Source organism: Dendrobates tinctorius, unplaced genomic scaffold (genome assembly GCF_039654945.1).
Source record: "Dendrobates tinctorius isolate UK_male_01 unplaced genomic scaffold, ASM3965494v1 ptg000064l, whole genome shotgun sequence".
NCBI lineage: Eukaryota > Metazoa > Chordata > Amphibia > Anura > Dendrobatidae > Dendrobates > Dendrobates tinctorius.
This window is the reverse complement of record NW_027361732.1, coordinates 67,190,934-67,217,558: the sequence shown is the minus strand read 5'-3', so window position 1 is coordinate 67,217,558 and position 26,625 is coordinate 67,190,934. Positions and strand designations below refer to the sequence as shown.

At 38.8% G+C, this 26,625-nt stretch overlaps 1 protein-coding gene and 1 long non-coding RNA gene across 5 annotated transcripts in view; one reads left to right on the top strand and one right to left on the bottom strand.

Annotated features, from left to right (window-relative positions):
* LOC141094566 (uncharacterized) overlaps positions 1 to 12,676 on the top strand; it is a 40,287-nt gene extending 27,611 nt beyond the window's left edge. For 2 of the 3 annotated variants that reach the window (XR_012233105.1, XR_012233104.1), the window contains 5 exons: positions 4,681 to 4,758; positions 5,551 to 5,760; positions 10,035 to 10,164; positions 10,260 to 10,370; positions 12,326 to 12,676. This is a non-coding gene — a long non-coding RNA (uncharacterized lncRNA). The remainder of the gene's footprint in view (positions 1 to 4,680; positions 4,759 to 5,550; positions 5,761 to 10,034; positions 10,165 to 10,259; positions 10,371 to 12,325) is intronic. The other variant, XR_012233106.1, reaches the window with a different exon arrangement.
* Positions 1 to 26,625, bottom strand: part of GPC6 (glypican 6) — a 1,398,086-nt gene that overhangs the window by 541,468 nt on the left and 829,993 nt on the right. For both annotated transcript variants that reach the window (XM_073580450.1, XM_073580451.1), the window contains exon 4: positions 846 to 1,011. In XM_073580450.1, the coding sequence (XP_073436551.1) occupies positions 846 to 1,011 (166 nt within the window). The remainder of the gene's footprint in view (positions 1 to 845; positions 1,012 to 26,625) is intronic.

Below are 26,625 nucleotides of genomic sequence, written 5' to 3'. Positions count from 1 at the left end.
TTATACTGAAATACAGTTGTCTTGAGTATACTCTATATAATGTATATATTAAGCAAATTGTTGTCTCCTACAATGTGTAACCTATAGCTGTGCTTCACAGGATTTCAAAGATAGCAGGCACAAGGTGAGGGGCTTATAGGAGTTGGATGCCGATAAGAGTTGGTACTTCTTCCGGTATCCACCCCACATGGAGGCAGCTAATCTCTCTCCATACTTTCAGAACCCTAACTCGGATGTAGAGTTATGTAATTTTGCACTATGGGATTAAAGAAGTTGGCCACAAAATATATTATGTGTTAATTTAATTTGCTCTGGGAAGAGAAATATCCTTTAACTCTATATAAATTGCTTGAAATACAGGTATAAATGTAGGTGCATTTGTAGCACTGTCTATAGACTTTAAAGAGTATATGCTATCAGCATGAAAGTAATGCATGTTGATATACATGTCATCGGTATGTTACAGTATTGAATCCCCATTACATTTATTTTTCAATAAATCTGACTTATGTAATTCTATTTTCTTACTAGAAGATTGTAATCAGAAATATGAATCTAGTACATATATGGTCTCACATCTGATGCAATTAGGTCTATAATATATTTATAAAATAGATACGTGTTATATAAGTTTATTAATGCACTCATGAGAAACTGACCTGGAAGACCAGACAAGAAGTTTATTTCAGCCAGAAATTATATAGTTTCATAACAGACCTTTTGGCAAATTGGCTAACTGACTGTATTCAGACTTGAACTGCTGTATATCCGATCTTCTTTATAACACTTAAACAATACTGCACATTTTCGATACCCAACAACAATGAATATATATATTTCCATACCAACAAAGAGATTCCATTCAATATCCAAATCAGCCTGATTGGCTAAACATCCCTTCAAAACGTTGAGGCAGTAGTTGGTGCAAGGCTTCAAATTGGGCAACCCCCGACAGTATGGACAATACAGCATCTTCAGTAATGCTCGAAGACATCCTGCATTCGGACTCAGCTGTAAAGATAGACATATGTGACAAGCAATTTTACTGGAAAGTTAGCAAGTTCAGTATTCATCTGCTCATAAGTTAAATAATAACCTAATCCTCTGGTAAATATTCAGAAATCTGTACATTACTATAATTTATCAAAGGAATGTGAAAACATGGCCATTCTCTGCTATCAAGCGTGTAGTATTTACACAACCAATGCAAATTACTTGCACATATAAATTACTGCACATGAGTTCTTTAGAGCTGGTTAAGAAATTTTGCTGAAACCCCCATTCGCTGAAATCCTATTCAATTCAACTAATATGTACCCTAAAACCCTTTGCAATGTAATATTTTCAATGTTTACATACACAGACCAAGTTTTCTTAGCAGTCATCAAAACAGTTATAAGGAATTGGGAACAAGAAGAGCATTTAGTTTGAATGGGCAGGAAGGAGAACGTATCCTTGTGCATTGCCCTCAACATTGAGCTCTCTTCCTTCATTTCTATTTAAGGAATATTTCTTGAAAGCCAGTGAACAAACATGACTGCATTGCTTGTGTTATGTCTTCTGTACTCCTGATTTATAATATTATGTTGAAAACGGGGTGTCAGGAGGGAGTAAGGGAAATGACTTAGATTGGCATTTCCTACAGCAGTCTAAAACCAGAGACCAACAGAGTAAAATACAAAAAACGTATTAATAGTCTTATTAAATTTATGTAAATTTGTACATCTTCCATATGTATATGTGGCAGAAAAGTCAAATATATCCAAGATATTCTTTTTAATTTCTCCCACTTTCTCATGAGTTATAATAAACTTGCTGAGGTGTTGGCGGCCCCTCCCTTCCTGCTAAACTCACCCTCTTTCCAGAAAAGTGATGGGAGCAGGGGGGAATGAAAATGCTTAGTGCAAAAACATTTATTGCGTTATATAGATATCGTGGTAAACAATTGCTTATTTAACTACACACTGCAGTAATAGACTTTTTAGGTTACTTAAAATGTAAACCTTCAAAAGAACACTATTTGTTTTTGACACATATTGTTCCAAAATTGGACTAATGCGATAATGGACAAACAATATATTGTTTTACCACACGCACATTTTGTGAAGTTGACATTTGCTTTTACATTTCTGAAATTTGACATTTTTTGCTTTGTCTTTTTTTAATACAAAATAGTAAAAGACATGCAAAAAAATAAAGCTTATAACAAGTGTGTATCACTGTGTCACAATCCAGGAAGCACACTTTTCTGACAAACAAACCTTGGCTCCAAGATTTTTCTTAACATGCAAAATATGGACAAAGGGGAATAAAAATGCCCTCCTTGTTTGCAGTGTGCAAAGAAATGGTGTCATGAAGGAGCTGTACTAAAGTATATCATAGATCAATTTACAGTTACACTGGCTCTACACTGTAAGTCCAGAAACTCCTTACCACTTGTATTCTTATTGACAGACTAAAGGTACTGTCACACTTAGCGATGTACCAGCGATCCCGACCAGCGATATGACGCGGTCAGGATCGCTGGTACATCGCTAAGTGGTCGCTAGTGAGCTGCCACACAGGCAGATCTCACCAGCGACATCGCTGGGGACGGGGGTCACTACTTACCTGTCACACTAGGCGATCCTGCGTCCTCCCGCCCAGCTCCACGCTCGTCGCTCATCTGTCCACAGGAAGCGCCGCAGGAAGCTGACGACGAGAAGCGGTCCTGAATGTTCTCGTGCGATCAGCGATAACCAGCGGGGGAGCGGATTGTAGGTAAGTATCAGACACAGCGATGTCGCTAGCAATATCGCTATAACGTCACAAGTTATAGCGATATTGCTAGCGATATCGCTTAGTGTGACAGTACCTTAAGACTACTGCTCCCCTTTTTCAATGTTCTTCAGAACTGCAGTGGAACACCACAATCACAAGCTGTGCGCTTACATCCTCTACTCCTAGCTTGTAGTTTCCTTAAATGATGGCTGCTTACTAGAGATGGGCAAACAGTAAGGTTCAGCGTGCATACTGAATGCCCACTGTTCAGGCACCAACACCGTGTTACTGTCCAGGCTTGTCCACCCCCCCTGAACACCAGGAGACCGCATGGCAAACACTGCTTCTGATCGGTGGTAAAGTCATCACCGCAGGTTAGACAGCAGCGATTCCCAAATTACAGCGTGAGCCTGCAGCTGTGATCGCGGTATAAAATTTACCTCCGGTCACTGGTGTCAGCTTATGGAACTGTGATCATCTGTATAGCTTAAAACTCAATGAAGCAAACCTCAAAGGGCAAGCAACTACAATTATCTTGCATTCACAAAAAGATATGCGTTTATAAATGTTTCTCAATTTCTCCTGAGATAAAATATTTGAAAAGTTGTGAACGGTTTCATATCTGTGGGCAGCACGGTGGCTCAGTGGCTAGCACTGCAGCCTTGCAGCGCTGAAGTCCTGGGTTCAAATCCCACCAAGGGAGTTTGTATGTTCTCCCCGTGTTTGCGTGGGTTTCCCCCGGGTACTCCGGTTTCCTCCCACATTCCAAAGACATACTGATAGGGAATTTAGATTGTGAGCCCCACTGGGGACAGTGATGATATTGTGTGCAAACTGTAAAGCGCTGAGGAATATGTTAGTGCTATATAAAAATAAAGATTATTATTATTATTGAAACCTTGCAAGCGCAATTCAAAAGACAAAAACACATATGAGAAAAACTGTTGGGTTGCCCTTTCATAAAGACCCTGAATTATTTTCTGTTTTTAATTTCAGCAGATAAAACTAGCTAGCGAATCTAAAAACGTACTGATTATAAATTTTAATTTGGCGGCTTTGCGAAAGTTTCACAAGAATTTGATTTATGGCAAATATATTCGCTTGGAATCTTTTAATTTTAAAATGTCTAATTGAGTGGAAAATATGTGTATAACACTCAGAGATCCCTGTGGAGTATATTGAGACTGTGTAAAGCTCCGTAATGCAAATACAGCCTTTATAATATGCAAGTGGCACATTATACTGGCTGTGATATCCCACTCATTGACCGAGCTAGACCATGTGAATCATTTGCTGCAGGGCATTATGGGAAATCCCACATGGTTATTCTAAATACTATTAGCGTGCGCATGGAATTTTTTTCTTGTTCCAGATCCTAGCGAATCAAATCACAGATACATGTCAAACCGCTAATTTCAGCAAATTTGACTCCAACTTGATCATCCGCAGATCACTCTTGTCATTTCTATTACAGACCCATTTCAACATATTAAATTTGTATTAACCCTCCCACATAGTGTTGGGATCCAAGGTCTACTAGCAGCTTAAAAGGTTACATGTGCCTCTGCAGTAAAACAAAATACATACCAATTTTGCCATAGTTCTGAAACAATATATTTCTTATTTTGTTATAAAATCCCATGATATGGCTTATAGATTTACACTGTCTCATGACTACTTAGCAGCCTAGTACATTACATAGCTCTATAGTAACAAATTAATTATACCTTGTACCTTCATATTAGTTTTTATCTTTACAGCCTTTCATAACAACTTTTATTGATGCAACATTGTTTTTTGTTATACTGTTATTATCGCTGTTTACGTAAAGGAATGTACGTGAAAAACTCATACCTTTGAAAGGTAGAATGAGAAATAAAAGGTTACTGAAAAAGTCTCAAGCAATGCCTTTCTTTATAGGATTTGCTTTGATGATGGCTCATTATTATGATGCCCCTGAAGCATGAAGGTTGTAAAGCACCAAAGCACAGTAGAGCTGTACGTATGGTATTCTGCATATTGCTAATGTTCATTCATTAGGCCATTAGACTTTTTTATTGCACCAAACAGTTGCGGCTGAATATTTCATAGTCCCACAATTCACAGAACAATATTTTATCAACTCTTTAATATTCTACATTATATTCTTATATTGTTCCCACAAGGCATTAAAGTTGGCAAGGAAATAAATAAAATGCATACTTTGTTTTAAGCCCCATCTATAACGTACAATCTTTTTTTTCCATTACAGCCATTAATTGCTCTATAACAAACTATCACCGCATCTTAGTTTAATGTAACAAATGAAGCATCTGTTGGGCAAACTAGACGTAAGCTCTGAGTCTTACAAATCTCCTATCATCAGCCTTGCATACTCTAAGCAAGATTAACATGTTTCAAGAAAGGAATATCTTAAAAAATTGTTGAAATTTTACTGAAAACTTTAAAGCTTTCTTGTTTGTAAATTTCAATTTGCATGAAGCGTTCATTAGAATACTACGGAATTGCATAGAACAATCTATCTAATACTATATATATTATTTGAACAATATAGTAATTTAGCCATGAATAGAATAAAGATTGCTAAAAAATTTCTGAATTTTGCTACTGGACATTTTGGGACATTAAACTGGGAGTATAATATTAAATTTTCGCTATTTTGAAGGCGCCAATAGTCACAGAAAAAAAAACGAAAAAAAAAACGTGACTATTGGCGCCAGTTTTTTTTCAAATGTCAGGTGTATTTAACTTGCAAGCAACGCTATTTTCTCCTGCATATCAACCCCTGAGGAAGAAGTGATTTGTATTTCGAAACGAGTTGGGAAAGTGAATAAAACATCGATCTGATAATGCACGAGTAATTGTGTGTCATGTTAAGCAGCACACTGAATCCATAAAAAAAAGTTCCATTTAACTATATGTTTCGGCGGTCACTGGTTTGACCTTTAGATGTGCGGCAGCTGACTGATAATTTCATGCGCTATATCTCTCCTATATCAGGTGAGTAGAATTTCAATACGTTTCTTACCCTGTTTATCGGATAAGACCCTATTTGTGCTTCTTTCCGTTCCTATAGTGTGAAACAGAGTATTTGGAAGGGGTGTTATTCTATTTATCACAAATAGCAGAGAGCATTATAAAGTTTCTTTTGGAGGTTTTTCAAAGTGAACCTTTATTCGAAGAGGTATTTCCATCTCCAAGACCCTATACCAATATTCAGTAGGTGTAATAATAATAAGAGCAAATACCTCCAGAAATGTAGTATAGTTCTTCTGAATTGCTATGTCGCCTACCCCATGTGCAGACATTGAAGTAGCTTAGGTATCCATGGTTATGACCACTAACAGCTAACTAACAGCTAAATAACTGTCACTACATGAGTAATCATTACCATGGCTACCTAAGCTCCTGCATTGCCCTGCGTATGGGATAAGCGACATAGCAAATCAGAAGAACTATTTTAATTTGTAATTGGAAGTATTTGCTAATATTATTATTATTATTACACCTACTACATATTGGGAGAGGATCTTGGAGATAGGAATACCCTTTAATAGTATACATTACATACTTTCTGACTTTATTGTACAAGTAAAGATATCCAAAGTCCGATTATTTTACTTAATTGACTTTTTTAATTAGTGAAATTACATATAAAAATCTATGACATTTCATTCACAGATGGTCCTTATCAAACCGTATTAAAAAAGAGAGATTTCATATACAGACACAGAGACATGCAATGCTATTTATTGTTGGGTATCAAGGAGCTATTCCTCCTCACGCCTCTCATCGATCCCACTTCTGTTGTCATAGAAATACAAAACATAGAATAAAAATCATAATCTAAAAATTAAAATTACATACAATCAGAGAGGTTTGTACTGTCTAGGAGGTAATATAATCATAATTACTATTGTAATGGACTATAATACCATTTATGATGGTAGAAAAAGTATTTTTTGTTTAAACCCTTCATGACTGGAGCTTTTTTCGGTTTTGCGTTTTCGTTTTTTGCTCCCCTTCTTCCCAGAGCCATAACTTTTTATTTTTCCGTCAATATGGCCATGTGATGGCTTGTTTTTTCTGGGAAAAGTTGTAGTTTTGAATAACACCATTGTTTTTACCATGCCATGTACTAAATAACGGGAAAAATATTCCAAGTGCGGTGAAATTGCAAAAAAAAGTACAATCCCACATTTGTTTTTTGTTTGGCTTTTTTGCAAGGTTCACTAAATGCCAAAACTGACATGCCATTATGATTCTCAAGGTCATTAAGAGTTCATAGACACCAAAGATGTCTAAGTTCTTTATTATCTAAGTGGTGAAAAAAATTCCAAACTTTGATTTGAGAAAAAACTGCACAATTTTCTGAGACCCTCAGTGTCTGCATTTTTCGTGACATCAGGTCAGGTGAGGGCATATATTTTGTGCACAGAGCTGACATTTTTAGTGATACCATGTTGGTGCAGATACGTTCTTTTGATCGCCCATTATTGCATTTTAATACAATGTCGCGGAGACCAAAGAACCGTAATTCTCTCGTTTTTAATTTTTTCTCGCTACGCCATTTAGTGATCAGATTAATCCTTTATTTATTGATATATTGGGTGTGTCACATGCCCCGTCCTGTGTGACACGGCCAGCAGGCCGGTAACTAATACAACAGGACACAGCACGTGTAATTGTCCAGTTTGACGCTGCCCGCAGGCCGGTAACTAATACAACAAGACAAAGGGAATAGGGAAACATTTACAATGGTGGGCCCTGCGATAGGGAACGGGGGACATGGAGACCTCCTGCGCTCCCCTGAGTCAGTGTTCCTAACACTCCTAACATTCCCTATACAGGCTCCTCACCTGTCGCCTATCAGGATACCTGTCACCCTAGCACACCCTACACCTATTCCTTACTAGGGAGCTGGGTGGTGCAGGCACTGGCCCCACCACTGTACTAACACCAACATGAGGAAAAGTGACAAACAGGGAAACACTTAGCTTTGCTCTGATGCACTTGCTCCTGGCAACAGAGTCCAACACCTGAGTGCATCTTCCTCCCACCGTGTCCAACACCTGGGTGCAGCTTTACAGCAACAGCGTCCAGCACTGAGTGCCACCTTGGAGCAACAGAGTCCAGCACCTGAGTGCAGTTGTCCAGCTACAGAGTCCAGCACCTGAGTGCAACTGTCCAGCAACAGGGTCCAGCACCTGAGTGCAGCTTTCCAGTAACAGAGTCCAGCAAACTGAGTGCAGCTCTACACCATAGCTGCCACTCCACCAAGCTTTGCAAGAATTCTTCACTGACACCATAGCTGCCACTCCACCATGCTTTACACGAACTCCTTGCTGACACCATAGCTGCCACTCCAGGACTCTGACTGAGCTGTCCTGGACTCTCCTCCAGCTCCCTCCTTCACCCAGGCTGGTTGGAAAAGACCAACAATAATATCACAGACGTGAATGAGCACAACTGACACACCTTTATTGAGTAAACACACCTGTTAGTGATTCCCGTGCAATTACACTAACCACCACTGGGGGCAAACTATCTCTAAAAACACCAGTGCAATGACCATACAGGCCACTGGGGGCAAAACTATCTCTAAGCACAAAGCTTAGAGAGAGGAAAAAAAAGGTTACCAGTGCTCTTATCTGACATGATCCAGCATGGATCATGACAGGGTGATTCTGAGCTCGGCGATGCTTAATATGTGTATGTGTGATTTTTTTTATTGCTTTATTTTGAGTGGGGTTAAAGGAAGGTGATTTAAACTTTTATATTTCTTTTAATATATTTTTGAACACTTTTTTACTTTTGCCATGCTTCAATAGGATACTAGAAGCTGGCACAACTCGATCGGCTCTGCTACATTGAGGCGATGAGCAGATTGCCTCTATGTAGCAGAATTACTGACTTGCTATGAGGGCCACCCACTGGGTGGTGCTCATAGAAATTTGGCACTGACAACCATACAGGCCCCAGGTTGTCATGCTGACCCTCCGGTGACCCGCGATCACGTGACGTGGGTCAACAGTGAGCGCATTTCTGGCCCGATGGCCTGAAGCACCACTTAAATGCTGCTGTCAGTGTTTGACAGCAGCATTTAACTAGTTTATAGCCATGGGTGGAATGCGATTCCACCAGCGACTATTGCGGGCACATGTCAGTGGGCACATGACAACTGACATGTCCTGGAAAAGATGTGGGCTCACCGCCGGAGCCCACATCAAAGGGAGAGATACTGACATCGGCATACTATTACTCCTGATGTTGGTAAGGGGTTCAAGAATTTGCATAATGCCATCATAATGATCAAGGCCATCAGTTCTGAATAAAGTATATATTTTACACCCTTCTCACAGTATGCAGATATGTAGGTACACAGTCCCTCTAATTAGAAACTGCAACTACATTGCCCTTCTCCCTACTCATCCCAGTGTTTTTTAACAAGTTAGAAGGAAAATAGTATATCTTTGTATTCAGTTAGAAAGTAGATTGAAAAAAAATTAGTCATCCTCAATGGTGATTTCTCTTGATGGCTATCTTTAAGAGTGATAACAAATGGCAATCATTCATGACTACTTTTGTCTCTTCATCATGTATGGCTTTCCTAAAAATCATGCCAGATGAAGAAATCTGTTTAGTCTTGAAAGTATTAACAATGGACTGCTGCTAGAAGCTAGGGAGGTCCACACAGAATAATTTGGTTCTGTTTATTAATATTTTCTATTTAATATCAAGCAATAAATGAAAGAAAGAACACACAAACAAGTGCACTGGTTATAAATGTTGGCTAGTGTCTTGGGTACATTTTATAGTAAGGGTGTATCACAGCTAGCTTTCTAAAGATCTATAAGTCCCCTATGCTCATCTGTTGCAATAGGAACATAAAATTTTTGTGAGATATAGTTTTCCATAATAAAAATTAGTGTCCATTCAGAGTGATTAATAGCTTTACTTGTATGAGTTTGTAATCCTGAACTCAGAGTAACCCTCTTTACCATGTGCTGCACCTTAGTAAGCTATAAAGGGAAGCTATAATCAGGAAATGACCTATTGTTCAAATAAGATATTTGTCTTACATGTGTTTTTAATATTGTACTTTAATTACAAAAAAATGACTAATCTTGATATTTTTACACTAGCCACTGGGGCTTTTTAGATTCATACTTCCTATCCTTTCAGGGAAAGTTTAAAGCAAGACTCTATACTATCAGAAACAGGACTACAAAGACAAGTCTTGAAAGTTTTCTAATTGTCATCTTTTCATTTAGCCATTAAAAAGAATCAAGAATCAACCACTGAGGACTCTCATTTTTTTAACTCGATAGTGACTGATAAGGTTTTTGAACATTTATGGAGAGCCTGAAAGCATTGAAAAGATTAAATAAAGGCTGTTTGAAGGTGAGAAAGATAATACTTTCCCTCCAATATTTCTTCAATGCTTAGAATGATAGGGATATTGCGTATCCTAATCTTATGCTTAATTCTCTACACAGGGATCAGTATAATGGTTAGAAAACCAAACTTTCACCTGCGCTGTGCGCACGTTTAAGAAGTAATTTCCAGGACTAAAACTGACACTAATATCTTCACATCATGAAATCTTTGTAAGTGTATTAGTAAGTAATATGCATTTACAAAACATCCCAAGGTGTTTTATTAAGTGGACAATTCCTTTGACTTTGAAAGTGTAGACTAATGTGTAAAGCCCCCGTCACACACAGCGATCTCGCTAGCGAGACTGCTGCTGAGTCACAAGTTTTGTGACACAACAGCGATCTCACCAGCGAGATCGCTGTGTGTGACACTTATCAGCAACCAGCCCCGCTGCCGGGTATTGCTGATCGTGCTCGAATGGCCTGGACATTTTTTTGATTGTTGGTCTCCCCCTGGCCAGCACGCATTGCTGCGTGTTGCAGGCTGGTGACCAACGATCAGCGAGCTGGAGCTGGTAACCAAAGTAAACATTGGGTTTCTAATCACAGTGCGGTGCTTAGAAACCCGATGTTTACCTTGGTTACCAGCTCCCTGCACCAGCGCTCTGGTATCTTAACGTACACTGCGGGTAACTAAGCGATGTGCGTCGCTTATTACCCGCGTGTCGCTTTCCTGATCGCTGCTGAGATCTGCCTGTTTGGCAACTCACCAGCGATCATGTAGCGACACACCAGTGATCCTGACAAGTTCATATCGTTGTCGGGATCGCTAGTGAGTCTCTATGTGTGACGGGGCCCTAAGCCTTGTGTGATGTGTTTGTATAGGGTAATAAACAACTCTGAGTTTTGAAGGTGCTGGGAAAGCAAGCTAAACCTTTTGTCCCAGGTGATAAAAAGCCTAACTACTAGTATGTTTTGACTGTCAAATATGTAAATCAGTTAAAAGTTTTGGCCAACAGAAAAATCATGTAAGCATATGCTAAAGCTAAGGTCATAAAAACAAAATGTTTGCAAACTGTCATGAGACCTAATTCATAATGTTATTGTTAGGCGTCGGGTTCCTGCCACTGCACAGCAGGAATCCAGAGTCTTGCATTCAGAGGTCTTCCATTCTCCACGAACTGCTCAGGAGCCTGCACAGCAATTCCGGCTTTCCAGACACCCTGTTCAGACCAGCTCTGTGGGTCTGGCTGTTCCTGCCACCTCTGGGCCAGCAATAGCAGCGCAGGCTGCTCAGCAGCAAGCTACTTCAGAGGCTAAGTCTTCAAGTCGCACTACTGGGCATGCTCATGAGATGATCTCCCATTGGAGATCAGGAGTCACATGCTCAGGTCCTTCTCGTGACCTCATTGGTCCAACTCTGGGATCTGGAAGCTTTCAGAAGGTCCTGGCTATAAAAAGCTTTCATGGCCGCTTGGCCATGCGCTAATATAGACTCTACTTGCTACATGTGTGAATGATAACAGATGCATGAACCTGCGAATGACTCATTAAGATGCCCCTCCCTCTGATATTACGTGTGTGGATAGGGACTTAGTCATAGAGTCAGAACCAGTCAGTGGCACGCTACAGGACACAGTGCATATCATCACCTAACTAGCGTCCGACAGTGCGCCCCTCCTGTGCACTGTCGCATAGCGGCTGTGTCAGTCTCCAGCACCTGTGGGCGTCCACGGTAGCGACGCCGCATGCATGATAGGTCTAGAAGGACTCTGTCCCTCTGCCTTGGGCTCGGCTTCTGTGACCATATAGCATGCATGCATTTCTCTGTGACCTGTGAGTCCAACAGGCTCAGTACTTACGTTTATGTCTAAGGCATCTCTGTGAAGTTAACAGAGTATGCCCAGTGAATACCAGGTGACGTTCAACCCGTGTGCGATATACCGCCATATTGTGAGCCTGCCATTATATAACAGCAGTTTAACACCTCTGCACGGTGGACCCCGGACGGCGAACGCACTTTCTATTATTTTATATTTAGTGCGTTCCGCCGTCCCTAACAATTATTGACTTAGATTATTAAAGGAATGGAGATCAAAATATTTTGTGTGTGCCCAATAGTGAGATCATGCCTTCTTAAATAATTTACTCCTCTAACCTTTTGATTCCTATTGCATTTATTGCAGAATTGATCTCTGGCAGAACATGGTAATTAATGTACCAGAGGAATATTGATTCAACATTTCAAATGGACTCGGTCATCATTCACCTGGCTTCAGTTTTAATCATTCACAAAGAGTGATTTAATCATTTCTCTGACAAAGTATCTCCTCTCCCATTAATGTCCAAGATAAGAAGTCAGCTTATTAGTACTCGCTACTTAGATCAGCATTTTGGTAAATAACAAGCCAATATATTTTCATATAATTAACTATGCATACGATCACTAACAAAATGTCAAGCTGCCTCCATGTGTAGATTAAAAATGTCGCCTTTAGATTGCAAATAAATACGCAGTTGAGCAGTCTGGTATGTAATACTCCGTCAGATTTCATTTAGTCATAAGCACATAATGTGTAATTCACTGTAAATCTAAAGTTCCAGTCTTTAGGCAGTTTAGGAGCATAAATTAAATGGGAATGTACATCAAGTGTTTATTTTCCCTGCAGCACCACCAGAGGGGAAGTGATAAGTGAAACATCAGACAATTCAAATTCAGATTATTTGCTTATATAGCGCCATTAATTCCACAGCGCTTTACAGACATGAGGATCATCACTCTCCCTATTAGGCAGGCAAACTACATTCCCTATCAGTATGACTCTAGAGTGTGGGAGGAAACCCACGCAAACATAGAGAGACATATAAACTCTTGCAGATGTCTTTGGTAGGATTTAAACCCAGGACCCAACACTGAAAGACAGCAGTGCTAACCACAGAGCAAGTTTAATGTGTTGTCTGAGTATTGTATGGGCATGATGTGTCCTCGATAAATGGAAAGAATCTTTGTAGCCACTCATTGCTTTTGCTAATAGATGAAAGCTCTCAACAGAGGACTTACTTCAATTGACTCAAAAGGGTCTTTGAACATTGCTTTTTTTTAAACCAGAAGACTCCTATAGAAAAATTGCTGACTATTTGTTTGTCCTTTTTTGCATGAAATAGACATGAAGCCAAGACATTAATTATACAAATCTTAATGCTATAGTTCCACAAGGTTCTTCAGTGTGCATAATACCTAAAGGTTATACAAGGTTAATTCTGATCCCTTTTCTTTTTAGCTGCTAAACAACTGAGTGATGATAAAAATGGTTAAAGGGGTTGCTCCTGTTTGCATTATTTCTGTCTTCACTGTAGTTTGTTAAAACATAAAAAAGCATTATACTCACCTTTACCAGGTCCATCGGTGAGTGTCTGCTGCTGCTCCTTGTGTCCAGCATTGGCTGCAGCGCTGACTTATCAGCAAGGACCTCAGCAGCACTGAATGGAGCGTTCCACCTATAAGAACATAGCAGCTAAGCTCACTGATTAGCTGCCATACTTTTGTAGTGGATGCAACACTACAGCAAAGCAAAATATTGGTAGTTCTCCAGGTATACAACATGCAAAACAAAAGGTATACAAAATATAACTCTAAGATAATGGAATGGCCAGCCTTGAAATTTACAGAATTATTATTGATTAACTCTTTAATTGTTTATCTTTTAATGACAGATAACTTTTACCTCTTTACAGTATTTTCATGTGTTCTGTGCTGGGTGGAGCTTAAGTAGAGGATCTCTCTGTACACCTACCAGTTGATATATGTAAGAATTGATGTCCAACATATATACAGTGGGGAAAATAAGTATTTGATACGCTGCCGGTTTTTGCAAGTTTTCCCACCAGCAGAGAATGGAGAGGTCTGTAATTTCTATCATAGGTACACTTCAACTGTGAGGCAGAATCTAAAAATAAAAACAGAAAATCTCATTGTGTGATTTTTACATAATTAAATTGCATTTTATTGCATGAAATAAATATTTGATCACCTACCAACCAGAAATAATTCTGGTTCTCACAGACCTGTTAGTTTTTGTTTAAGAAGCCCTCATACTCCGCACACATTACATTTATTAATTGTACGTGTTTGAGGCCGGGATCAGACTTGTGAGAGCTATGCGAGAAACTCACGCGAGTCTCTCGCATCAATACACGGCACTGCCGCTGACACTCGGGACAGGAGTGTGTGGCTGCATAGAAATACATGTATACATGCCGGGTATGGATGCGAGAGACTCGCGCAAGTTTCTTGCATAGATCTCGCAAGTCTGACCTCAGCCATACCTGTATAAAAGCCATCTGTCCACACACTCAATCATTCACACTCCAACTTCTCCACCATGGCCAAGACAAAAGAGCTGTCTATGGTCACCAGGAACAAAATTGAAAACTCCGTATCAGTTGTGAAGAATGGTGGGAAAAACATCATACTTTTGGTGCTTTTCTGAAAAGGTGACATGATTACTGCACCATATTGAAGGGAGATGGATGGGGTCATGTATTGTGATATTTTGGCCAACAATCTCCTTCCCTCAGTAAGAGCATTGAAGATGTGACATGGCTTGGCTTTCCAGCATGACAATTACCTGAAACAGACAGCCAGGGCAAATAAGGAGTGGCTCCATAAGAAGCATATCAAGTCCTGGAGTGGCCTAGCCAGTCTCCAGACCTGCACCCAATAGAAAATCTTTGGAAGGAGCTGACTTCCCCAAAACCTGAAAGACCTGGAGAAGATCTGTATGAAGGAGTGGGCCAAAATCCCTGCTGCAGTGTGTGCAAACTTGGTCAAGAACTACAGAAAATGTCTGACCTCTGTAATTGCAAACAAAGGTTTTGGTAGCAAATATTAAGTTCTGTTTTTCTATTGTTATAAATAATTATTCTATATGATAAAATGAAATTTAATTATGTTAAATTCATACAATGTGATTTTCTGGATTATATTTTTCGATTCTGTCTCACACAGTTGAAGGTACACTATGAAAAAAATGACAGACCTCTCCATTCTTTGTAGGTGGAAAAACTTGAAAAATCATCAGTGTATAGAATGCTTATTTTCCCCACATTACAGGGTGGGCCATTTATATGGATACACCTAAATAAAATGGGAATGGTTGGTGACCCAGATCGGCAAGCTGAATTTTCAGAATGGGCAAAACAAAAATTGGAACAGGACCCTCAATTTACACAGAACATTATGTTCAATGATGACGCAAACTTTTTTGGGTGGGCCATTTATATGGATACACCTAAATAAAATGGGAATGGTGACAGTTTTCTTGCGTAGGGTGTGTTGCATTGAAATCTACTGCAATGACCCAGGTACTGCATTCACCATACATCAACACAATTTCTATTTGCTCCTCACGAGTTAACCTCTGTGACATGTCAATGGTTGTAAACAAAGAGGAACTGGTAAATAACTCATGAAAGAATAAAGTTACGCTAAAACCAAGCACACCATTGTTTTTCTTGTGAAATTTTTTTCCCATTGAAAAAAATAAAGTTGGATCCAAATTGGCCAACTTCAAAATGGCCGCCACGGTCACCACTTATCTTGAAAAGTTTTCCCCCTCCCATATACTAATGGGCCACAAACAGGAAGTTGATATCACCAACCATTCCCATTTTATTTAGGTGTATCCATATAAATGGCCCACCCTGTACATAAAAACAGTAAAAACAGTGCTATAGTGAGAGCAGCCATGTACTGACACAATGAATTATTTGATAGAAATCTGTGTAACATCATGAATATAAATAGCAGCACAATATTTAAGCCATAAATGTTTTTTCTTCAAAAGAGAAAACATGAATCATTAAACTATGAAATGAATATAAAGCTCAATAAAATTCTGTATCTGTTACTCGGATGCCTGTTGCATTAAGCTGAACTGTATTTAATGAGGCTGTTTTATTCATTTACATTTTGTGCTCACAGGGGGAATTTAAATTGCAGACATTATAGCGGAGAACAGATTGCGTTGGAACAATGTATAGCTCTTTTTAAGTAATGATCTTGTTTAACCAGTATCCCACGACAAGAATCAATATTCAGGCCACAGAACTTGCATTAATTTACTCTTGGTTTGTCTCTAAATCCTGTAATAGTCTTACTTATTTGACACTCATAATTAACCTTGACTATAACCTAAGAAATAAATAAAGCAGTGAAAGCCAATTTTCATGATGGGGGTCAGTTATGCTCCCAAGCATATTTATGATTGAATTTTCAATGCATCTTTATTAACAAGATGCATGAACCAATTTCTTGGCTTACACCATTAAACAATGAATCAGAAACTCTTTACAAAACAATTCTGTAAAGTATAGGCAATCTTAATTGATCATTTGTTAATGTGCTTCACTTAATTCTGGTTACCTTCCCTTGTGTACAGTAAAGGTTCCTGCATTCTCATGATGGACCAATCTATTTCCCTTAAATTTTGTTTCCAATTTTTTTTTGCATATTTTTCTTTATTTTTTAAATTATCTTAGTCTGACATAGGAGCAAATAACATTAGAGCAAGTCCTTGGACAAAATAATGGGTGCACAAGGCTCTAATTTCTGCAACCTGTACATGGTATGTTATCATGTCATAATAATGTATTTCATTTATATTAACCCCTTAAGGACCAAGCCACTTTGTAGGTTAATGACCTGGCATTAATTTTGAAATCTGACCACTGTAAATTTATGTTGTTATAACTCTGGAATGCTTCAACAGATTCCACTGATTCTGAGACTGCTTTTTTGTGACATATTGTATTTCATGTTAGTGGTAAAATTTCTACGATATAACTTGCGTTTATTTATGAAAAAAACGTAAATATGGTGAAAATTTCTAATATTTTGCAATTTTCAAATTTTTCATTTTTTATTCGGTTAAATCAGATATGTCATGCAAAATACATAATAAAAAACATTTCCCATATGTCTACTTTACATCAGCACAATTTTGGAAACAAAAGAAATTTTTTTTCTTAAATTTGACCAGCGATGTCTCATTTTTTCAGCAAAATTTACAAAACCATTTCATTTTTTTAGGGACATATCACATTTGAAGTCACTTTGATGAGTCAATATGACAAAAAATACCCAAAAGTGACACCATTCTAAAAACTACACCCCTCAAGGTGCTCAAAACCACATTCAAAAAGTTTATTAACCCTTCAGGTGCTTCACAAGAATTGAAGCAATGTGGAAGGAAAAAATTAACATTCAACTTTTTTTCACAAAAATTTTACTTCGGACACAATTTTTTTTATTTTGTCAAGGGTATCAGGAAATAATGAACCACAATATTTGTTTTGCAATTTCTCCTTAGTACACTTATACCCCAAGTGTGGAGAAAGGCCATTCTTTAGGTGCACGGCAGGGCTCAGATGGAAGGAGCGCCGTTTGAGGTTTTGAATGTAAAATTGGATGGAATCGAGAGCGGATGCCATGTAGCGTTTGGAGAGCCCCTAATGTACCTAAAAAGTGGAAAGCCCCCATAAGTGACCCTATTTTGGAAACTAGACCCGCCAAGGAACTTATCTGGCTGTTTGGTGAGCACTATGAACCCCCAAGTGCTTCACAGAAGTTAATATCGTAGAGCCGTGAAAATAAAGAAACATTTTTTCCACAAATATGATCTTTTTGCCCCCAATTTTTTATTTTCCCAAGGGTAACAGGAAAAATTGGACCCCAAAAGTTGTTGTCGTGAGTATGCCGATATCCTATATGTGAGGGGACCCATTGTTTGGGTGCATGGCAGAGCTCAGAAGGGAAGTAGCGCCGTTTGACTCTTTAATGCAAAATTGGCTGGAATTGAGATCAGACACCATGTCGCATTTGGAGAGCTCCTGATGTGCCTAAACAGTGGAAACCTCCCCAATTCTAACTCCAAACCTAATCCCAAAACAATCCCAACCCTAACCATAACCCTAACCACAAACCTTACCCTAACACACCTCTAACTCTAATCCCAACCCTAACTCTAATTCCAACTCTAACCCTAATCCCAACCCAAACCCTAATCCCAACCCTAACCCCAATCCCAACCTTAACCATAACCTTTACTTTAGCCTGATCCCTAATCCTAACGTTAGCCCCAACCCTAATCTTATCCCTAACCCCATCCCCAATCCTAACCCTAGCCCTATTTTTTATTTATTTTTCCCTAACTAAGGGGGTGATAAAGGGGGTTTGATTTACTATTTATAGTGGGTCTTAATGTTTGCAGCTGTCACACACTATGTTAGGGCTGGCGGAAGGCACCAAGTAATGTAAAGATGGTAATAAGGTGCATTCGCAACCCAGTGTCCACCGTGGAGATGTTAACTGCTGCTCGGTAATGGCGGACACAATATAGCGGTATCGCACTGGACACATGTGGGTTAAATGCCACCCAGTGTGTAGTTGCAACAAAATCTGTTACTGCACAGAGTCGCGGAACCACTGAGCACAGATGCCATACCCTGATGACTGTCACAGGGCACAGCTGAGTCAGCCCTAGTGTTCGGTCTTGATTCATGAGTAAGACTAGCATTGAAACGCATTGATCTGCTCCTCTGTGTGTACAGTGCCAAACAATAGGTGTTTCCATTATTTTGAAAACTTTTGTAATAAAGATATTTTAACTACCCCTGCCTATCGCTGGATCCCTTTCCATTTTTTTTCTCTCTCATGCTTCGTTGGTACCAGGGAGTCCACATGCAGCACACGGTAAGATGACTATCTTTCTCTTTTTTTTAAAATTGTTCCATGTTCATGTCTTTTCAAAGCACAAGCTTTAAAACTCTATTGGAGAGAAATATTCCAAAAGAATTATAAAAAAGCCTATGATATTTCCCTTAGAACTAATCGAGAACTCCAGATTCTGAAGAAAAACAAGAATTAAAGATAGCAATATATTTATTACGGACTATCATGAATACATGTAGACAATGCTGAATATATTGACTAAGCATTGGAATAGTCTTAGTCATGTAGTATACAGTGAGCTTAATCAAGTGAAAACTTATACATACTGCTGCAGTAATGTTGAGCCGAGAAAGGACAAATTCAGTCACAGTCAGTGTACCACTGCTCCTGCTATTTTGTCTCAGTTACATAGTGCATGCTCAATGCTGTGTATTTCATTCAACATGGAAGGCTGACAGCAGCGTATCCATACATAATATCCAATGCTAGCATTCCCTGTGCAACACTGACAGTTCAGTGAATTGCTTAGGAGACAGAGCATGATCCATCTCTGTGAAACGCTGATAGCGCCTAAACAAGGCATCCACCTATACTATCTAATGCTTAGTGTATCTCTATTCCATGTTACGCTCATTACCTCTATATATATATATATATTCATAAAGATGAATACAAGTGCTATATAGGTAGCCTCATAGAATTCATCTGTATATGTAACATTAACTATCTGATCCTCTTTAGGGTCTTATGTGAGAGCCAATAATATTTTTAAAAGGGACTTTGGCTATAACCCCTTTTAATTAGGCAATTCCCTATCCACAATGTGTCAGGACTTATTAGTGGATCACAGGTGTAGGATTATAAGCCAGTTTGTTTGGCACAGCAGTGATCCATGGAATATTTAATTAATCAATAATATATAGTGCTTTATTTTAAATTTGATGTTAGTACTCCATTTAAAGAAACAAAACATTTTTTAAAATATTTATATAAAAGCTACAGTTTATTCTAATTCTGTCCCTGTTTTCCCTTCCCTCTTGTTTGATGTCTTTCTTAGTGACATATACTTGCGTAAATATAGCATAAAAATAGGCATTTAGAAATATATAAGGTTTTTCCCAAGGCTATTCATCTTACTAATCATGTTACTCATGTCCATGTGGGTATGAGTAACATGATTTGAAGGAGCAGCATCAGTGATGGCCCTTTGTAAATCTATGCATTTACAGGTATACGTACCCCGGCTTCGTTGTCGCACTGTGCATGCTCAAAGAAGCAAAGATGACATTGGATACAGTCAACCACAAGACTGCAGATTTGCCGAGCCAGGGATAATGTTTTTTTGGAATCCTATGTATTATTTACAATGTATTGTCATAATTCTTTACTTAATTACAAGAAAATATTTGAAATCATCAAAAAATTATTTTTTTTGCCAAACATAAGAAAAAGGACAATGGCGGAGCAAATGTAGACTTTTATATACAGTTTAATTCAAAATCAAGGTTCAGACTCTTGAACATTTATTAATTCATCAAAGCTCTTCATTTGCCCATGGATACTCCTCATACTACACCAAGCAAATGGCGCTCTTTACCCTGGATGAGTAGAGTCAATCTTTCCATATAACTATTGTTAGAAATGAATTAAACATATGCATTTATTTCTGAATAACACATAAAGAACTGGTATAAGCTCTTACTAATAAAACCTATAAAATGGGTATATTAAAGCTATTTTCCTTTTACAAGTTTTTCTTGTTAGCAGTGTAATTACTCGAAAACACAAAACTATATTAACTCTAAAAAGACTATCTCTACTTATTAAGAGAGGTAGAAAATTTCTCTCTGATTTAATGACAAAAGCATATCATAGATCTAGCAATAAACATTAGCTCATTCAAAGGTATTACAGAGAGCAGAAAGTTGTAATAGTCCTGATTTAGATCAAGACAACAATTTTACCAAGTAAAAGATGAACTAAGAAAACATGTACCATTTCTGTTTTACAGAACTTTAAATTAACTGTCTTTTCATTGTATTCAAGAAAATGTTCTTGCTTGTAAACCATTACATTATTTTACTGGAATTGGCACATCAGAGAAAAGTTTCCAAGAGTATTTAAATCCTAAGAGAACATCTTGCCAATTAAATTTACTGTGCTAATCGTATTACACAAAATATCTATTCTCTCCACAAAGAACTTGTTAACAGTAATTAAATTTTAAGACATTCAATGATGAAAACCAAAGTAACATGAATATAGTGCAACTCTAATTACAATAACTGGAGAGTTCTCATTGAAATGATGCTTAAGAAATAAGGATTTAATTCTGAAAACAAGAACACCTTGTTTCATCTATAAATGTAAATCAACACAAAACAAAAATCAAATGTACAATTCATCATGGTTTTGGCATGAAAGGCCAAAGCTCCCAGCAGAGATGTGCAGTGATCCAAAGCCATGATTTGTAGCAAATCAAAACTGGTAGGGGGTGTCAGATTTGAAGGAAGGATAAGTCTGGTTGGTTATTTGATGTTACATTTTGTTTTGCTGTTTTGCTAATATAAGAAAAACTAATATTTTCTACTCTCCTTCTGATATTACTGTGGAAACAACCACTGAGTTAGATTGCTATGAGTATAGCCTGTAGTTTCAATCATGTCGTTGCATAGTCATGTACTGAATTTATAGAGACCTTTGTACTAATGGCTATTGGGGTACAATTACTATGGTAACATAGTAACATAGTAACATAGTAATTAAGGTTGAAGGGAGACTTTAAGTCCATCTAGTTCAACCCATATCCTATCCTAACTTGCCCTAACATGTTGATCCAGAGGAAGGCAAAAAAACCCCATGTGGCAACAGTAAGCTTCACATTGGGGAAAAAAATTCCTTCCCGACTCCACATACGGCAATCAGACTAGCTCCCTGGATCAACGCAATATTAAGGAGACTAGTGTATATACCCTGTAATATTATACTTTTCAAGAAAGGCATCCAGTCCCTTCTTAAATTTTAGTAGTGAATCACTCATTACAACATCATATGGCAGAGAGTTCCATAGTCTCACTGCTCTTACAGTAAAGAATCCGCGTCTGTGAGTATGCTTAAACCTTCTTTCCTCCAGACGTAGAGGATGCCCCCTTGTCCCCGTCACAGGTCTAAGAGTAAAAAGATCATTAGAAAGGTCTTTGTATTGTCCCCACATATATTTATACATTGTAATAAGATCACCCCTAAGCCTTCGATTCTCCAAACTAAATAACCCCAAGTGTAATAACCTGTCTTGGTATTGCAGACCCCCTAGTTCCCTAATAACCTTGGTCGCTCTTCTCTGCACCCGCTCCAGTTCAGCTATGTCTTTCTTATACACCGGAGACCAGAACTGTACACAGTATTCTAAGTGTGGTCGCACTAGTGACTTATATAGAGGTAAAATTATGTTCTCCTCATGAGCATCTATGCCTCTTTTAATGCATCCCATTATTTTATTTGCCTTTGCAGCAGCTGCTTGACTCTGGCCACTAAATGTGAGTTTGTCGTCCACCCATACACCCAGGTCTTTTTCAGTGACTGTTTTGCCCAGTGTTTTACAATTAAGCACATAATTATACAACTTGTTCGTTCTACCCAAGTGCATGACCTTACATTTATCCCCATTAAAGCTCATTTGCCATTTATCAGCCCAAGCTTCTAGTTTACATAAATCCTCCTGTAATATAAAATTGTCCTCCTCTGTATTAATTACCCTGCAGAGTTTAGTGTCATCTGCAAATATTGAAATTCTACTCTCTATGCCCCCTACAAGGTCATTAATAAATATGTTAAAAAGAAGCGGGCCCAAAACTGACCCCTGTGGTACCCCACTGCTAACAGTGACCCAGTCCGAGTGTGCTCCATTAATAACCACCCTTTGTTTCCTATCCCTGAGCCAGCTCTTAACCCACCTACACATATTTTCCCCTATCCCCATTGTTCTCATTTTATGTATCAACCTTTTGTGTGGCACCGTATCAAAAGCTTTTGAAAAGTCCATGTACACCACGTCCACTGCATTCCCTTGGTCCAGTCCGGAACTTACCTCTTCATAAAAGCTTATCAGATTAGTCTGACAGGAACGGTCTCTTGTAAACCCATGTTGATATTGGGTCATAAGGTTATTCTTCTCCAGATACTCCAGTATAGTATCTCTTAGAAAACCCTCCAGGATTTTACCCACAGTTGAGGTTAAACTTACAGGCCTATAATTTCCCAGTTCAGTTTTTGTCCCCTTTTTGAATATTGGCACCACATTTGCTATACGCCAGTCCTGTGGTACAGACCCTGTTATTATGGAATCTTTAAAGATTAAAAATAGTGGTCTATCAATGACTGTGCTTAATTCCTGCAGTACTCGGGGGTGTATCCCATCCGGGCCCGGGGATTTGTCAATTTTAGTGATTTGTAGACGCCGCCGTACTTCCTGCTGGGTTAAGCAGGTGACATTTAATGGAGAATTTTTATCCCTGATCATGTTATCCATCATGGGATTTTCTTGTGTAAATACTGTTGAAAAAAAGTCATTTAGCATATTGGCTTTTTCCTCATCCTCATCCACCATTTCACCCAGACTATTTTTAAGGGGACCAACACTATCATTTTTTAGCTTCTTACTATTTATGTAGTTAAAGAATATTTTGGGATTATTTTTACTTTCTCTGGCAATGAGTCTCTCTGTCTCAATCTTTGCTGTCTTGATTTGCTTTTTACAGAATTTATTTAATCTTCTGTATTTATTTAATGCCTCATCACTACCTACTTGCTTTAATTCTCTAAATGCTTTATTTTTATCTCTTATTGCGCCCCTTACAGCTCTATTTAGCCATAGTGGTTTCCTTCTATTTCTCGCATGTTTATTCCCATACGGTATATATTGTGCACAGATCCTATTCAGGATGCTAATAAACGTCTCCCATTTTCTTTGTGTATTTTTATGTCTCAGGATATCGTCCCAGTTAATTGCACCAAGATCATCTCTCATCCGTTGGAAATTTGCCTTCCTGAAGTTTAGTGTCCTTGTAACCCCTCTACTACACATCTTATTAAAGGATACATGAAAACTTATTAATTTGTGATCACTATTACCCAAGTGACCCCCAACCCTTACATTTGATATGCGGTCTGGCCTGTTGGATAATATTAGGTCTAGCAGTGCCCCCCCTCTTGTTGGGTCCTGAACCAGTTGTGAAAGGTAATGGTCTCTCATAGTAGTCAAAAACCTATTACCTTTGCTGGAACTGCAGGTTTCGGTTCCCCAATGTATTTCAGGGTAGTTGAAGTCCCCCATAATAATGACTTCTCCTTGAGTCGCTGCTTCATCTATTTGCTTTATGAGGATATTCTCTGTAGCTTCCATTATTTTTGGAGATTTATAACAAACCCCTATCAGTAATTTATTATTTTTCCCCCCTCCCCTTATCTCTACCCACAGGGACTCTACATTTTCATTAGATTCATATATATTATCACGAAGGATGGGTTTTAAGGATGATTTTACATATAAACACACGCCTCCCCCTCGCTTATTTGTACGGTCATTTCTGAACAGACTATAGCCCTGTAAATTAACTGCCCAGTCATGGCTCTCATCCAGCCATGTCTCAGATATCCCCACCATGTCATAATTATGCTCCAACAACATTAACTCCAATTCCTCCATTTTGTTGGCGAGACTTCTGGCATTAGTATACATGCACTTTATGTATCTCTCTGTACCTCTATTCTTTCTTAAATTATTAACTGTTCTAACCCCACCCCCCATGCCACCCCCACCGTCATTATTTGTGCCCAGGTCTCTATCTGCACTGTCTTCCCCTCCTATAAAAGGAATACCCTCCCCCCGTCCCTAGTTTAAACACTCCTCCAACCTTCTAGCCATTTTCTCCCCCAGCACAGCTGCACCCTCCCCATTGAGGTGCAGCCCGTCCCTAGCGTAGAACCTGTAGCCAACTGAGAAGTCGGCCCAGTTCTGCAGGAACCCAAACCCCTCCTTCCTACACCAATTCCTGAGCCACTTATTAACCTCCCTAATCTCCCGTTGCCTCTCTGGCGTGGCACGTGGTACAGGAAGTATTTCCGAAAATACCACCTTGGAGGTCCTTGCTTTAAGCTTACAGCCTAATTCCCTGAAATCATCTTTAAGGACCTTCCACCTACCTCTAACTTTGTCATTTGTGCCAATGTGCACCATGACCGCTGGATCCTCACCAGCCCCTCCCAGTAATCTGTCAACCCGATCAGCGATGTGTCGGACTCGAGCGCCAGGTAGGCAGCACACCGTTCGACGATCCCTGTCTTTGTGACAGATTGCCCTATCTGTTCCCCTAATAATTGAGTCTCCCACTACCAGAACCTGTCTGGCCTGCCCTGCTCTCCTATTTCCCCCCTTACTGGAGAAGACACTCCTCCGGCTTTCAGAGGACATGCCTTGCTGCAGCAGTGCTACTCCTGCACTAACACTCCCCTCATCTGCCAACTTTGCAAACTTATTGGGGTGTGCCAGATCAGGACTAGCCTCCCTGGTGCTCTTCCCTCTACCCCGCCTTCTAACTGTCACCCAGCTGGCTGCTTCATTGTCCTGCAGCTCCAACCTAGCATCCCCCCCCTCATCTATCCCATTGAGCGTCTGCTCAGTGAGCAGAAGACTCCTTTCCATATTGTCTATGGATCTCAGTGTTGCCAGCTGCACATTTAGATCCAGTATCTGGGCTTCCAAATGCACAACGTGCTCACATCTTGCACAGCAGTATGCACCCTCGACCGGCTGTTCAAGGACTGCATACATGCGGCAAGACGTGCACTGGATGGCATTGGTAGCACTTCTATATGGCGGGAACAATTTCTCTTGTATTACTGTAATTGTTGCATTAAATTGGGTCTATAGGGCAGTGTTCACATCTGCATTGGAGATTCTTTTCCAGATTCCATGATATGTATATAAAATATCCGTTATGGTTAAAACCTGATATAACCCATGAGTCAGAAGGGTTTGCAAAACCCTATTAGTGTCTATTATATAACATATCCATCTATCCATCAATTTCGTCATAGGACCAGAACAATAGAACTTAACGTAGGTCTAAAAGCAGTCTAATTACCTTGTAGAAAATTAAATAAAAGTTGGTCTACCTAAAGCAACAATTCCAACAAGCAGCAAACTCAAAAAGAAAGGAAGCTAATGCTGCTAAGCAATGAAAAAATAATCTTAATTAATCCCTAAATATGACATATTAAAATAGTCTAATACAGTTATATATACATTATCAAAGCCATAGTCAGAAATCATGAGATCATATTCACAGTATACTGTTGTGGTCTGAAAAATAATTACATTCTCTGCAGAATATTAAATGGTATATATCACAAATATTAATTACTAAATATCTAATTTAGACATGTGCAATGATGTGCACATATAATCACATAAAGCATACTATGGTCTAAATACCCATGTGGGAAAGGAAGACATATACGCAAAAGTATACATATATTGTATAAAACATGAAAAAGTACTGTTATGTTCATCAGAGGGAGAATAAGTACATATGATAGCTGAAAAAGTTTTAAAAATTCCCCCCGAAGAAGCTAGCGCAAAACGTGCAATAGAGTACCTGAACTCACCTCATCCAGGTATACAGTGAGTAAGAAACATTTGCTGTGTCTCTCCATACACAGCTTTCTTTATACCTAATTAGGTTTTATATATATTAC